General features: G+C 56.8%; 7 protein-coding genes across 7 annotated transcripts; 3 read left to right on the forward strand and 4 right to left on the reverse strand.

Moving 5' to 3' along the window:
• Positions 1-1,466: 1,466 nt before the first annotated feature.
• B0T15DRAFT_189956 (uncharacterized protein) lies at positions 1,467-2,925 on the reverse strand. Its single transcript, XM_062862431.1, has 2 exons — positions 2,472-2,925; positions 1,467-2,358 (listed from the first exon to the last, which is right to left on the reverse strand). Exons 1-2 carry the CDS (start codon positions 2,550-2,552, stop codon positions 1,603-1,605), a joined length of 837 nt encoding a protein of 278 aa, XP_062720935.1. The 5' UTR covers positions 2,553-2,925; the 3' UTR covers positions 1,467-1,602.
• Positions 2,598-2,996, forward strand: B0T15DRAFT_363034 (uncharacterized protein; the record flags this gene model as incomplete). Its single annotated transcript, XM_062864158.1, has 2 exons — positions 2,598-2,815; positions 2,933-2,996. Coding segments are annotated over 2 exons (282 nt in total), but the record flags the coding sequence as incomplete, so codon positions are not given.
• A 73-nt stretch (positions 2,997-3,069) lies between these two features.
• On the reverse strand, positions 3,070-3,920 carry B0T15DRAFT_531488 (uncharacterized protein). Its single transcript, XM_062869250.1, has 4 exons — positions 3,677-3,920; positions 3,533-3,575; positions 3,445-3,475; positions 3,070-3,381 (listed from the first exon to the last, which is right to left on the reverse strand). The coding sequence occupies exons 1-4, from the start codon at positions 3,698-3,700 to the stop codon at positions 3,294-3,296; spliced, it is 186 nt and encodes a 61-aa protein (XP_062720937.1). The 5' UTR covers positions 3,701-3,920; the 3' UTR covers positions 3,070-3,293.
• A 386-nt stretch (positions 3,921-4,306) lies between these two features.
• B0T15DRAFT_555035 (uncharacterized protein) lies at positions 4,307-5,727 on the reverse strand (the record flags this gene model as incomplete). The annotated part of the gene is made up of 4 exons (XM_062870376.1): positions 5,316-5,727; positions 5,013-5,190; positions 4,783-4,961; positions 4,307-4,729 (listed from the first exon to the last, which is right to left on the reverse strand). Exons 1-4 carry the CDS (start codon positions 5,397-5,399, stop codon positions 4,307-4,309), a joined length of 864 nt encoding a protein of 287 aa, XP_062720938.1. The 5' UTR covers positions 5,400-5,727.
• Positions 5,728-8,278: 2,551 nt separating this feature from the next.
• On the forward strand, positions 8,279-9,267 carry B0T15DRAFT_574566 (uncharacterized protein; the record flags this gene model as incomplete). Its single annotated transcript, XM_062870961.1, has 3 exons — positions 8,279-8,469; positions 8,569-9,006; positions 9,112-9,267. The coding sequence occupies exons 1-3, from the start codon at positions 8,425-8,427 to the stop codon at positions 9,265-9,267; spliced, it is 639 nt and encodes a 212-aa protein (XP_062720939.1). The 5' UTR covers positions 8,279-8,424.
• A 237-nt stretch (positions 9,268-9,504) lies between these two features.
• Positions 9,505-11,055, reverse strand: B0T15DRAFT_555041 (ribosomal protein L22/L17; the record flags this gene model as incomplete). The annotated part of the gene is made up of 3 exons (XM_062870377.1): positions 9,505-9,991; positions 10,064-10,954; positions 11,016-11,055. 3 exons carry the CDS (start codon positions 11,053-11,055, stop codon positions 9,852-9,854), a joined length of 1,071 nt encoding a protein of 356 aa, XP_062720940.1. The 3' UTR covers positions 9,505-9,851.
• Positions 11,056-11,710: 655 nt separating this feature from the next.
• Positions 11,711-13,488, forward strand: B0T15DRAFT_190249 (uncharacterized protein). Its single transcript, XM_062862434.1, has 2 exons — positions 11,711-12,318; positions 12,377-13,488. The coding sequence occupies exons 1-2, from the start codon at positions 11,910-11,912 to the stop codon at positions 13,261-13,263; spliced, it is 1,296 nt and encodes a 431-aa protein (XP_062720941.1). The 5' UTR covers positions 11,711-11,909; the 3' UTR covers positions 13,264-13,488.
• The last annotated feature ends 140 nt before the right edge of the window (positions 13,489-13,628 follow it).

Raw genomic sequence — 13,628 nt, forward strand, 5'->3', positions numbered from 1 at the left:
GAAAGGCTGAGGGGTAACCGGAAAGTGAGGGGCAGCGGTCGTCTCCGTCGAACGTGGCCGCAGTCGCGTTGTTTGTCCACTGCATGTGTCAACAACCTGAAACCGATCAGGTTCATATTTCCATGGGTTCTGCCAGGGACAAGATCTCAAACCGCAAGGCTTCTTTCCTGCAAATTGGCGATCGACGCTGTCGATTGTTGCTCGTTCGCGGTTCCCTACATACTTCAGGCGTAACCGTGTGAGACAGCCGGAAAACGCGGCGGCGGGGGCGACCGCCAAGTCGCCGGTCGGATGCAGTGCCGATCCGATGACGTCAAGGCACCTCCCGTCCCTGGGCGAGTATTCGGCCGTAGTGGGTCCCGGTTTGTCCGATGGCCCACAGCTCTCCGGCCAACAAGGAGCGCCGAACACTGCGAACAGCGCCTTCCGACGACCCTTGGCCCGTGACATTCCGTACTCGGCCCGCGCCCCTGTTGCGTCTTGGGAAATCTCGTCCTATCTGCGAAGCCAGCCTGAACCGCTTGCAGGGGCTAAACGCCGCTATTGGACTGTTGCTGTCGAATCTCACAATTTCGATGAGACCTCATCCTTTACACAGTACATCCATGTCAGTTCATCAACTGTGCCGGTGGCTGCCGCGAATCCCTCTCCACTCATGACATGTGAAGGAGCGGAGTGGTCTGAGGCCTCCAGCTTAGCGGCATTTTGGTCCCTCGATAATCCTGTGCGGGAACGTTATCTGTCGATCAATGCTCTGTAATGCGGTTCCGAGTTATTCGAAGAACAGTGGGTGAAACGCTCCCTTCTCGGAGTGGAACAGAAAGACGCCGTCGAGTCTGTCGGACCAAGGCAGCCCTGCAGTGAGCGCCGGTCCGAGAGATATTCACCGTCATCACACAGTGAGGCTCTGGTGCAAGCCAGGCATCGGTCACTGTTTGGAGCCAGCACACCACGCGGTAGCCGTGCCTGTAGTCCAGCATATCACCATCCGCTCATCCCGACTTCCGCTCGACGCGATGTCGCGCCAGGATTAACTGATTGCTGCTTGGGTTCTTTCCAAAGTCTCCACGAGATTGCTCCAGCAAAAGTTCCCGGCAAAGCAAAGCCGTGGAACTCAGGTTGTTTTTCTCCATGCTCTCCAAACGCGGCTCTCCACCGTCGAAGCTGATCTCTACTGCGTGTGTGCTTAGGTCCTTTTCTGAGCTTCCACTTCCCCAGCCTCCAGTTCCCCAGTTTCCCCAGCTTCCCCAGGTGTTGTTCGTCTTCCCCAGACAAAAGCTGTGGAATTGCGATCTGTAACTCCTCGTGGCATATCCGTTGATGGAACTCATGATGGGTGAGCGATATGACAACGAGTCAATCACACCTCGACATCCAGGGTCCTGGCCCCTGCAGCCCAGTGCTGCACATCACAGGATAGCCAAGCTCGAGCCAAGCCACGGACCCTCGACGTCGACACAAAATCAGGGTTTTCAACGGAGGGTCGATAGTGGATCCATCTTTCCTCCTCTATCCGTACAGTACGGAATACGCATCCTCGAGGTACCGTATCCGACGTGTACAGATAACGATAACGCCAGCACGCAGGAGAGAGGCAGGCAATCACTGCGCCCGCTCCCTTCTGCCGATCGTAAAGTTTCCCCAGGGGGAAGTGGCAACCCAGCCGGCGTCCTCGACCGCCGCCTGCCGCTTCTCCCGGTCGGCCAGCGCCTCCTCGGCGCTCATGTCCCAGAAGGTGGGCACCTCGGCTCGGTCGACGCGCAGCCAGCCCTTCCAGTCGGCCGTCACGGCGACCTGGGCAGCCGCCGCGGCCGAGACACCTCCCGCGGGGTTCAACCCGCCGCCGATGACCACCGTGCCCCACCATTCCCGGTCGTGGCTGCGGTGGTTTCCGTAGAGCATGTATTCCTTGATGGAGGCGACGCACCTAGCGGCGTCGCTCGCGCCGCATCGGCGAGCACGGATTATGTGGACATGCTCAAGATCGGCTCGCTGGACCGTCGGGCGGCGTGGTGCTGCATCGCCGGTTTCGTGGCTTGTATTTGCATTACCTAGCGGATTTGTTGCGAGCAGCCGCAAGGGCTCGAAACGCCCCGTGAAATCGACAATTGCTACAGCTTTGTTGTGCGGTGCACTGATCAGGGTGGCGACCAGGACGTAGAGCAACTCGCGATGGCGGCCCGTAACAGCCAGCGGGGCTGACTGTGTCGCTCGGAAATGACGGTTGACGAGTTCATTGAGGACATCAATTGGAAACACCTTGAGTTGAATGCTTGTCGTCGGCGCAGGGCCAGCATTGCTGTCGTCGTTGTCGTTGTTGGTTGATGCTGCGAAGCTTGTTCGTGCGGAAGCGAGCACCTGAAGCGGGAGGACCAACTTAGTAATTGTTGTCGCCCGTGGCTTGAACCATGCACCTCCGGAGTCCAAAACATCCGAATCACCCATTTTGAGCTTAAAAGACAACCACGTACCTCGTCCAGAGTCGTCTCCTCAATCTCACCGAGCACCCGGGACCCGAGGCTCGCGGCCGTCGCGCTTCGTACCGTTTGCATCGTCGCGGGGTGAGGTGCCGCCGAAAGGTTCGACCTCGAGACTCAATGGCACCGGCCTGCCCGGCTTTCCCGGCGCAAAAATTGCCCGCCCTGGTGCAAGTCGGCCCAGATGGCAAAGTCCGGAAGACGGAAGACGGCCACCGAATCGACTTGTTGAGGGATTGCGAACTATTTGGTCTACTGCAGTATGAGTGCGTCGTGCCGCGTCCGGAGTTGGCCGGCAGCCCGGTGCAGTGCTGGCCCGTCCAGCGGTGGTTCCGCAGGTACGTTTGCAAGCTCCTACTCCATTTTTGACGCTGCCGAGAGCGGCGCACGCATATGCCAGCGTAGATCGAGATGCATCGGATTGTTGGGCAAGTGTGCTGATGCAGCGGGTTTAGATGCCAGGACAAAAAAGGCAGCTTCACGGCGGAGACAACCACGTGGGAAGGAACAGCTCTGGCCACCACACCAGATTTGAGCACGACCGAAGGGCATGGCAGAGAGCACTCAGACGCCGAATCACATAGTGCGGCAAAGAATGCTAAATCCGTCTAAATTTTCATCCCGGAACGACGCTGCGCTTCCCCCCATGTCGAGCATGACCCAAGAAAACGGGCATGGTTCTGTCCACTGACTGAATTGCCGGCCTTGTCTATCCATATGATACACAACCGACCCCCCTAGCGGTCTCGCGGCCCTTTCATCCCTCGGTCATATGTACACCGGCATTTGCTCAGTCATCCCACTCGCAGTGCCTTCTTATGCCCCTTGCCTGGCGGCGCGCGTCTCCTCCAGCTTCCGGTAGTAGTTGTCGCGGGCAACAGTCCGAGGGACGTGGTAACCGTACCTAGTTGAATCGTCAGGAAACCCAAATCTGTCGAGGGCGGCTCGAGTTCATCGGCGGTCGTACCAGAAGCCGTTGGCCATGACGAATCCGATTGCTGGAGCAGCGGTTAGTGTCCTACTCTGCTGACGGCGGTTCCACGGAAAGAGCTCACAGAAGGCAATGCCGAGATCAGTGATCAGTGCCCGGCGGAGCATCTACCGACGGTCAGCTCTTGCTCGCACAACCTTCCTTGATCAGGCGGGGCAGCGGGAATTGGCGGCCATGGAGGCAATCAATCCCTGGGAACGTCACGTACGCCGGTGATGGGCCGAATCGCCATTGTATCGGTGTTTGTTTGGTGGTGAGCGTGAGCGGAGAGGTTTCGCGGCCGGTCGGCAATCGTACGGTGCGTGGTTTGACGATATCGTCAATTGAAGCTTCCCGGAATGGGCTGATGTTGGAGCTTAGGTGCACGTGACCAGGCGGTTTCTCCCGGCCGTTTTGTGGCTTATGTAATCGCGTCTAGTTCAAAAACGCTGGAATCACTGTTCGGTCAACGGTGCCGCCCCAAGCCATGACGGCAACGCCTGAGCTGCGGTTTAAAAATTGCAACAGATAGCAAGAAGGGATATGTACAAAGGAGGGGCGACATCGGCACGACATGAGAACATCGACCGAGTCGTGGAAGCGGCCCCGAAATGCGCGTCTCCTGACGGAACCTGACGCCAAAACACCAGAACGGCAAGGAGCCCTTCGGAGCCCAGCAAACGCCTGCTAATAGCGGCTTGACCAGATCACTTCCGAGAGTGAGGGTGCCCGAAAAAGGTCAGAATTCACGTCCGGACCCCGTAACAGAGCAAATCCCAAGAAACATGCCACCCGGCCGAACAACCATTTCATCAGCTGGAACATCTCCCATCTCGCCTTGAGTACATCATCTCGTCCCCTAGACCATCTGGCGTGGCTGCGTGTGCGGCAGCATATCCTCGTACCGGCGGCTCTTCATTTCCAACTCCCCCGATCCCATATCGTACTCCGAGTTGTTGTTGTGCGTATACGCATGCTCATCGCTCGGCATCGGGTGAGAGATGTTAAACCGGTCAAGCTTCGTCGCCGCGGCCCGTTCGGCCCGGCGCTTGCGCAGGAAAATACAGGCGGCCACCGAAAGAAGCGCAATCACGGCCGCGCCGATACCAACGCCGATGCCGATCTTAGCGGCCTCCGTGAGTCCGGAAGAGCCCGAATCGCCCGACTTCTCGGCGTCGGACACTGTGCCTGCTGCAGAAGCCGATGATGTAATGCTGGTGGTTGCCTTGGTCGGTACAGTTGCTGAAGTCGATGCCGTCGACGTTATGGTAGATGTATCGAGCTGTCCCACTTGTCAGCACGAACCTCGGTTCCCAGCTGCGGGCCGACACATACGGTCGTGCTTGCTGAACTTGATGCAGTGGTCGTGGACGACACTTGCGATGAAGAGGACGAGGCCGAGGTCGGTGCATCGGTTGAGGTCGGCGCCTCGGTCGTTGTAGGAGCCGCCGGAGATGTCGACTGTGAGGTGGTAACCGCATCCCCAGCGGTAACAGCTGGCGCCTCGTTAGCTGCTGCGCGCCAACTTAGGCCATCAATCTGTGCTGTGCTGAGGAACCACTTACGTGCGCAAACAGCGTTTGCTGCGCTGACGACAGTTGGGGCATATCCAGGTGGGCAAGCACCCACTGCACAGTCACGGATATTGAAGAACCAATTCTGAGCCCGGCATAGGCAGTTCATATCGTCTGCTGCGCAGTTGAACGTCCCCGCCATGTTCATCGCATTGGTGTAACATTGTCTCTGTCCGAGCGTCAGTCATTCCGGATAACGACAGGCGCCTTGAAGACATGGGCTGAGGCAATTCTGGTATGTGTTCTGTCCACAGCCTTCAAAAGACAATGCGCCTAACCCGAGGGTGGACTTACACCGCAAGGATCCAAACTGTCAACGGCCTGCGCACTGGCAAGGGCTGTCAGCGCCAGCAGTGTGAAGGACTGGATCCCGAGCATAGCGTCTACTTGCGCTGCCACGAGATACAATGTAAAGAAAGGGCGGGCTTTGTATCGAGTAAGGAAAATAGGACACCCGGGTACGATGCTTTTGCAGAATGATGTCGGTGGAAATGGCCGCTTGAGTGTATCTCTTCTAACGATTGGTACTGGAATGAGAAGTGATTGCCGACTACGAAATCGGTCCGAGGAGTGGTGCTTGAGCGTGAACTTGAAGCGAAGGGAGCTGCGAGGAAGGAGTGATCGCGCTCATACGAATCGAAGGGGTTACGTGTGGTGGGAATGAACGTGATGGATTGCAGTCAGGAACGAAGTGAAGCGCAAAAGGCTGGCAACCCAGCAGAAAGAGTGTATACCGAAGGGAAGGAGATCACGACGCCGTGAGGAGAAAGTGGTGAGGTTGCCGATTGCCACTTCCCACAGTTGGAAGTTGTGGGCTTAACACCAACTGACGGGAAAGAGCGTCCCATGTTCTGCCAATCAATCCGGGGAAAGAGCAGCTCAGGGCTCCATGCATGGACCCGTCAAGCCAAAAGTCCCATGCACCCCTGGGACCCTGTGGAGATGCCAGGGCATACGTGGTTTCGCGATTGGGAAAGTCAGCCACAGCTGCAGCCACACACCAAAGTGAATCCATTCCTATCACGTCGTGAGCCTCTTTAAACCCTATTGTCCTCGGCAAAGTAATTCTATGGCGATGATTCGATCTTGTTGGGTTTGTTGTAGAGGTATAAAGAGCACGGCTAGTTTGTGTCCGGTCTTACATCGAGATAGTCCCGATATAGAATTGCGGGATGAGATGATGCCGCATATGCAGGTCAATTTACCTGCAGCACGGTGGTTCGCTTCCAGGCCGACGGCACGCCCGCCGTCTCGGGACTCCAGTTAGTTGTGAAGCGCAAGTGGGATGAAGCCTTCCTCATCCATAGATACTTGCGGTTGATGAAGCTATGGCACATGAACGCTCCTTCGAGTTCTTATTCCTGGATTCATCAAAGATCCTCGCAGGGTCCAACAGTGGCCCCACAAATGGGACGGGAGTTTAGTACGACCAGGGGTTAGCGAGTGATGACGGACGTCTTCTGGTTCTGTCGCACTGCTGAGGAGTGTGAAGTCGAAATCAGATATGAAGGCTGGAGTGTCTCTGCATCCCAGTAAGCTTTGCAAGCCGCCCAGGTACCTAGGTATTACATTATACCATGGCCCCCGATGCGCTCTCAGCGCTCCGAGTTAGCTTGGCCCGACTTCAACTCTCATCAGCCAAGCCCGCCCCGCAGTCCAGCGGTTTCAGATTTGGATTGGTGGAGCGGGTGGCTCCTGTTCCTGATTTCTGCCTCGGGCTTGGCATGGATTCAAATGAAGGAGGGAAGTTTACGGAAGCACGGATTACACTCGTGTATATGAGAACCTAGGGATACGTGAAGGGGCCCCGGAAGTCTATCGTAATTTATATCTTCCGCTCCAGGAGTTTCGTGGCGTCATTGTTTCGCTGCGAGATCAAGCGAAGAGGCCAGGAATCATCATACATGACCAAAGCCGATGACTACTGTGTATGGCACTATGCGCAACAACGCGGCGGCTCGCCTGGTCCATACTCCATTCTTCTGAGACAAGATCACAAGTCTCAACAAGAGAGCAACCGCATATACTGCAGCCTGAGCAGCTCCGGTAGGACAAGTTAGTTGACCCTGCATTTGTGCAGATCACCCTTGGTTTCACAAGCGCTTGTTGGGCCTTGTAGCAAAGGCACTGATTAGCGCTCGAGGCGCCGACAGCAGCGGCAACACAACAGCCGTCATCAAGGGACCATCGATGCAAGTCACTCCTCTCTGTCTGGCGTTGATGAGTTACAGACCTCTCGAACTGTGTCCGCTGCGCATCATGACCGTTCCCGTAGGCCCCGCCATTTGCTGGAACGTGAGCGAGATTGCTTTCAATGCGCTCGCTCCGAATCATGCCACAGGTTGGAAACACCTCCCAGAGGCTCCCACCCTGCGGCTGCAGCTCTGTAGGCTTTGTATTCGATCGGATAATGACATCATGGTGCTACCACTTCAAGGACCGGAGGTTGATTCTTTGGTTGTGGCGACATTGGAGGCGAGCAGATATCAGCTTGAGGAACCGACCTTGTTGGGGTCGAGTACGAACGGATGAATGGAGAGGATGACGCAGATTTCAACAATGAAGAACGGTCATCGGGTCGGAGACTTCGTCGCATACGTTGAAATGCCACGACTGCTGAGCTGCTGGGTTAGTAGTTGAAGTGTTCCAGGGGTCGTGGCCTGCCCACATTGGCGTGGATGAGGGACGACAGAGGCCTGAAAGGGCTAACAGCAGCGATTTTGGCCCGTTACAGACCTGTCTATGGTAGCCTCACAAGTCTATCAGTAAAGACAACAAGAGCAGACAGAAGCAGAAGAGTAACAGCAAGTATTGTCCATTGACCACGGAGACTGCAAACCTCAGTCTGCTAGCAGACGTCACAGCGAACAGTCACATTGATACTGCGTTCTCCGATGGGAACCAATGTACCAGGACTACAGCGCGATCTGTTCCAGTACCCGGTATTATCCTCGACGGTGTTTGCTTTATTCTGGGCCGTCCTATTCAAACCCCTATTAGGCAACTCAGGAGCCATTGTCTATTTATACGTCCACGTTGACAAAAGGGACAGTTGCATTCAAAGCAAACTCATCATTGAGCTGGAGACGTACCTTTGCAACATGGGCATTTATTCTTGTACATTGGGGTCCGTAGATAGGTGAGTTATACATATAAGGTTTTGAATAGGCGGGTCAGCCCGTTCAGGTACAAACATGGTCCTGACCTTGGCTACATGAACAGCAAGATAGTTGAATGGGGCCCGTGGCTTTGACATCGTCGTTGTTCTGCATAAATACGGTTGCAGGCATCGCCTTGTCTGCTCCGTTCTCTAGACACATCGACACATCTATCAAACACCGGCGTTACCTCAACTGAGCCACCACCTCAACGTTCTTCGCCCGACTCAACGCCCTCAGCTATCATGAAAGCAAAATCCTTTGCTGCTACTTTCTTCTTCTCTATGGGCGTATGTCTCCAATTACCCGGGACACCCCCTCTTCGCCTGCCCCTAGGTAGAAACCTCGTGAACAACAACTGAGTAAGCTAACCCACGTTCATCTTCTAGGCCATCGCCGCCGCCCTGCCCGACCCCATGCAAGGATACAGCATCACGGCCATGGCATGGGAGGTGCCCCTGTTCCCCGGCAGCGACGAGAGGCTCGTCTTCAACGGCACGGTCGAGGACGTGCACACGGAAGTGCTGAAGCACAACCGCAACTGGGACGCCGACTTCCTCGCCCGCTGCACCTCCCCCGCTCCCGCTGGTGCTGGTGCTGGTGCTGGTGCTGGTGCTGGCGGCAGCGTTGTCGACAAGAGGGAGACCGACTTCGGCGGAGGCGCCTATTTCTGCGGCGCGCGCTGGCCGTACGCCAACCACTGGCGCGTCATGCAGGGCGTCGACTACCTGAGCCACATCCCCGGCAAGGTCCAGCTCGCCGCGGGGCCGGGCGCGTGCTCCCGTGTGAGCTGCTCCTATCGTGCGGCGATCTATGTCTGCAATGATGTAAGTTTCATCCCTTGTCCCTTGTCGCTTGTCCCTTGTTCCCGGATCTTGGAGTTCCCGGAACAGTGATTTACTAACCATGGCGGTGTTCGAAAAAAAAACTAGAACAACCGCGACATCGAGCTTGACTCGTTCATTCGGATCGCCGACGGCGCCCGCTACATTGCGGGCTGGTGCGTCCAGCAGCCTGGGCCGACCGTTGCTGGACAGCTGTTCCACCCCGACAACTGGAACGTCATCGTCCGGGAGGACGACTGCTAGACGTCCTACGGGGGGATTCTCTTGGAAAGTGAGAGTTGGATGATGGAGAGTAGAAGTACCGATTTCATTCTAGTTCTTTGTATGTACTAGTATGTTATAGCCTTTTCTTTGTTTTTGGTTAACTTACGCCAGTAGTGAAGTCAGCAGACGTCGACGGTGGCAAGCCCTTACCTCGTGATATCGTTATGCTTAGCGTCTTTTTTTTTCTCTTTCTTTTCTTCTTTCTTTTTTTCTTTTTTTCCCTCTTAAAGGAAGGCTGATGGCACGCCGTGTCAGACACGGACAGCTAGTAGGGCCTATATCACTCAAGTCAAAGGAGAACTTGTATGGAGATATCGTCTCTTAACAACACTCCAGGAGTATGCTTCCCAGGCCCATGATGAGTCCTTGGTACACGACACGACTCGGAGCCTCCACCTACGCCGAACCCGCTGTCCCACGGTGCTTGATAAGTGCTCTATTTGTACATGTTCCCCTTGACATGACGGCGGAAATTGAATCGCAGCGCGGGTCCTTGTCGCCCTGCCGCACTGTTACTGATACAGGGCATGCACTTTACTCGGATGCGCCCCGGAATAATCCTTCTACCACGAATAGTGCTGCCGTTGGGCCGTGATGGGACGGTCGGGGAGGTGGACCCAGGGGCCCTGGCGCAGCTTCTTGGCCACACGCTCCTCGTACTCGCGTATCCGTGTCTTTTCCTCCTTCAAGACGATCGAGATGCCTAGGGTATGTCAGTGAGAGGCGGGGGGCAGCCAGACCAGGCAATCCGAGATAGGGAAGCAGGAAAACTCACCCGCCGTGGGCCTGTGCTTGATGTTGACACGTCCTCTGGCACGGTAGTCGGGTACCTTGCCTCTCCATGGCCCTCGATTCACCCACGCCTCGGCGACGTACATGCGCGTCGGGTCGTCGATCTTGACCCACTTGCCATCCTTGGTCTGTATCTCGATCGTCTTGCCGTCGCCGCTCTCCCGCACTTCTCCGCTCGCCTCCTGGCCCTTGGAGCCCAGGCCCATGCCGCGCTCCGCAATAGCCAGGTCCCGCGCCAGCTCCAGCTGGTACCGCACCTCCTGCGCCATCTTCTTCTTGCTGAAGCGCATCTGCACGAGCGCCTCGGCGACCGTCTTCCCCTGGATCTGGTGCGCGAGCTTCACGAGCTTCTTGGTGCTCGTGGCCAGGAAGGGCGACTTGCTCGTCAGCTGCCGCTCCGTCCGCGCGATCTTCTCGGCGCGCGGCTCACGGCTGTATGGGTTCGTCCCCCGCTGGACCTGGCGGATGACCATCTTCCGCTCCCAGCGGACGCGGCTGCGCGGGTCCGGGTCGACGGCGCGGGCGAGGTGTTCGCGGGCGAGAGACGCGCCGGCCCTGGTGAAGGAGCCCGCTGGGAGGGTGGGAGCTCCATCCTTCTGCTTCGCAGCAGTCTCCTTGATCTCGTCTTCAAAAATAGCAGGTCCTTCAATCCTTTTTGTGAGGCTTTCTACGAGGGCTTTGCGGTCCACTGAGCTGCCTTTCACTTGCTGCGCAATGGAGGACTCGTCTGTCGATTTTGTCTTGCGATTCCAGAACCATTGGTTGGAAGGCGTCGTGTGAATTGGGCGGGCAGAGGCCGGATTGGGCCCCAGGGAGAGGGATTGCAGCGCCGGGAGCAGCGCCGTCGTCGGGGAGGCTGAACGGGTCGGGGCTGCTTGGGAGAAGTCAGTAGCCGATCAGATTGGTATTGGTGCAGCGGTATTGGGGCTCCTTACCGCCCCGGAGGAGCCGCCTCGACGGCACACTGAGGCTCATGGCGGCGACGGCGATGGCATTGACGTTGTTGGGTGGATTTGGCCGTGTTTGAGCTATGTCTGCATCCCGAAATCTGAAAATGTCGGCCGGCAACTTCCGGGGCGGTCCCACGCAGCCGCGCTAACGTTAGTCGGACCCCTGTCTTCGCCTGAACGACTCAAATTTCTCCAACATCGACGAACCACAGTCACGCTGCATACATGTCACTCCTTACTGATACTGCATATGGTCTCAACATCGGTGCTTTGTCTTGGCGATGTAAAACGCGCCGAATCTGTGTCTCGGCTCGCACAGTGGCCTTTTCACCACCGCACAGCATGCTCGGTTATAGATCGCGATTTGGTACAGCCGCCTCTCCCATGCCTTCAACGGAGAGCCTCCTGGGCAATGGAGATGACCAGCTATTCCGCGGAGTTTTCATCCCTTGTAAGTGGATGTTACAGGTAGGTGCGTGACGTGCCAGGACTCTGCCCGACCGACCTGGTGATGGCGCACACGGGAGATCATTGTTGCACCAGCAGTGTGAGTGACCAGCAGTCCGACTGTCCAAGCTGTGAATGACTGCCATCATTTAAATGAAATGTGCCACTCCCATCATCTCTTCACTTTCATTGTCTGCAGACTAAGGGAATCTTTGTGGTTTGGCGGTTCTGTGGGCGTTGCGGCGAGTGCAGGTTCCCTTCTATGGTCGCCTCATCTCATGCTCTTAGTGTTTCCTGTGCATCGTGCAACAGCTCAAAAGAAATCGTGGACCTTCCCGACTTCTCGCACACCAACAAACCTCACAAGCTACTTGGCAGCTACGGTGCCTCGCCTCCATTCAACTACTGGTACTGTACCCAACAACAGACACCATGTCTGCCTTCAACCTCCTGCTGATTCTCCTCTTTTTGGTCCACCTCGTCGCTTCCGACTCTGACCATTGCTACCTCCCGAATGGCCAGCTGGCCGAGTCTGCCGCAAGTTGCTGGGACCCGGCCGTTGGGCCTACAGGCTTGTGCTGCCGGCAGGGCGACTTGTGTCTGAACAACAGTCTGTGCCAACATGGATCCGGCGCGCTGTATCGGGGCTTCTGCCTCGATTCGACCTGGTCGAGCCCGGGGTGCCCGAACTTCTGTGTCCAACCTGGACAGCAAAACGATTCACAGCCGGTTGTTCGGTGCAAAGATGTCGATCGGTGGTATTGCGCGCCGGGCGGGCTCTCGAACGAGCATCTCTGCGAAGTTGTCGATGACAAGGTCGATGGACTCTTCGTCGTGGCCGGTCAGTGATCCACTCTCTCTGCTCCTGACCTGTGATGGCGAGCTGACCTGAGGACCAGATAATTTCAGCGTATATGCCACTGCAGGAACACAACCCAATCCATTGTTTTTAAGGGATTCGGCGGAGGGGAATCCGCATACGACGGACCCGGTCACATCAGAGGATTCCCCCACGGCAAAAGACACACCCACGGCGAAGGACTCTCCTACGGCAAAAGATTCTCCCACGCCGAAAGACTCCCCCACCGCGAAAGACTCTCCCACAGCCAAGGATGCCCCCACGGCGAAGGACTCTACCGAGGATCATAGACCCGCAAGCACGTCTCCTCCCAGTGTCACACAAACCCCTTCTGTCAGTCTACCCACAGGCGTCTATATTTCGATTCCAACGCAATCCTCGCCGGGACCAGTTTCTACCGACGCCTCAATTACTAGCATCGACGTGCCGAAATCCAAACATAGTTCTTCCGGACCAGGGGGCGTCTCCATATCGATTCCAACGCAGTCCTCGCCGGAAGCTCATACCACAGACACGGCAACTCTCCCGACGCCAGCAACAAGATCGGATTCGGACGTGGCCGGACAGAGCTCACCGACAGCGACAGCTTCCGAGGCTGTGCCAGGCACCGAGTCTCCAACGGCAGCGGATTCTAAAACCTCCCCGGACGACGGCAAAGCCAGCTTGGCAGTCCCCATCGGCGTCGGGGTCGGGATTGGCACGTCGGTCGTAGTCGCCGCCAGCGTCTTCGGCTTCTTCTACATGCGCAAACGACGGCGCCAGGCACCCGTCAGAGCGGAGACGCCGCCGCCGTTCGAGTTTCCGCTGGTGAACGACCAGGGCCGCGGTTGGCCGGGGCCGCCTTACGGCACGAGGCTGCCGCCGATGCGTACGTGTAACACCTACGTGCCGGAGCTTGGAGGCTGTGCACGGTATGAGCTGTCGTAAGGGTGGACGGATGGGAGAGGAGGATAATGGACAGAGCTCGATGCGTTCTGTTAGCCCTTTGCTCCATTCGTTCAAATTCAACAAGCTGTTTCGTTGTATGGTTTGAATGCAGGTGACTATTCCCCGCAGATGAGTAGAATCACAAAACCTGATCGATGTCCTGCATCGAATAAGCCTTTACCCATGGCCGGGAAGGGCCAACACAGGATCCAATTTCAAGGGTCGGGTAAGCATGGAGCCGCTACTAGGCACTCGGAGAGGGGCGACGGCCGAACAAAGACCAGCCAACACTAGCAAACACGGAAAGTCGGCCCTCGCTTCTTGGCCCCCGGAAATTCGCGCTTGACATGCACCGGCGCATTCCA

The sequence above is a fragment of the Chaetomium strumarium genome (genome assembly GCF_033439665.1).
Source record: "Chaetomium strumarium strain CBS 333.67 chromosome Unknown B0T15scaffold_4, whole genome shotgun sequence".
Taxonomy (NCBI): domain Eukaryota; kingdom Fungi; phylum Ascomycota; class Sordariomycetes; order Sordariales; family Chaetomiaceae; genus Chaetomium; species Chaetomium strumarium.

What these genes read in the sequence shown, in the direction of transcription:
- B0T15DRAFT_189956 (XM_062862431.1), bottom strand. Translation starts at nt 2,552, where the DNA reads ATGCAAACGGTACGAAGCGCGACGGCCGCGAGCCTCGGGTCCCGGGTG. An exon ending in AGGAGACGACTCTGGACGAG is followed by an intron (nt 2,359 to 2,471) that starts GTACGTGGTTGT and finishes CTCCCGCTTCAG; the next exon opens with GTGCTCGCTTCCGCACGAAC.
- B0T15DRAFT_531488 (XM_062869250.1), bottom strand. Translation starts at nt 3,700, where the DNA reads ATGGCGATTCGGCCCATCACCGGC. An exon ending in TGATCTCGGCATTGCCTTCT is followed by an intron (nt 3,476 to 3,532) that starts GTGAGCTCTTTC and finishes CCGCTGCTCCAG; the next exon opens with CAATCGGATTCGTCATGGCC. An exon ending in GTCATGGCCAACGGCTTCTG is followed by an intron (nt 3,382 to 3,444) that starts GTACGACCGCCG and finishes CGATTCAACTAG; the next exon opens with GTACGGTTACCACGTCCCTC.
- B0T15DRAFT_190249 (XM_062862434.1), top strand. Translation starts at nt 11,910, where the DNA reads ATGTCTGCCTTCAACCTCCTGCTGATTCTCCTCTTTTTGGTCCACCTC. An exon ending in TGGACTCTTCGTCGTGGCCG is followed by an intron (nt 12,319 to 12,376) that starts GTCAGTGATCCA and finishes CCTGAGGACCAG; the next exon opens with ATAATTTCAGCGTATATGCC.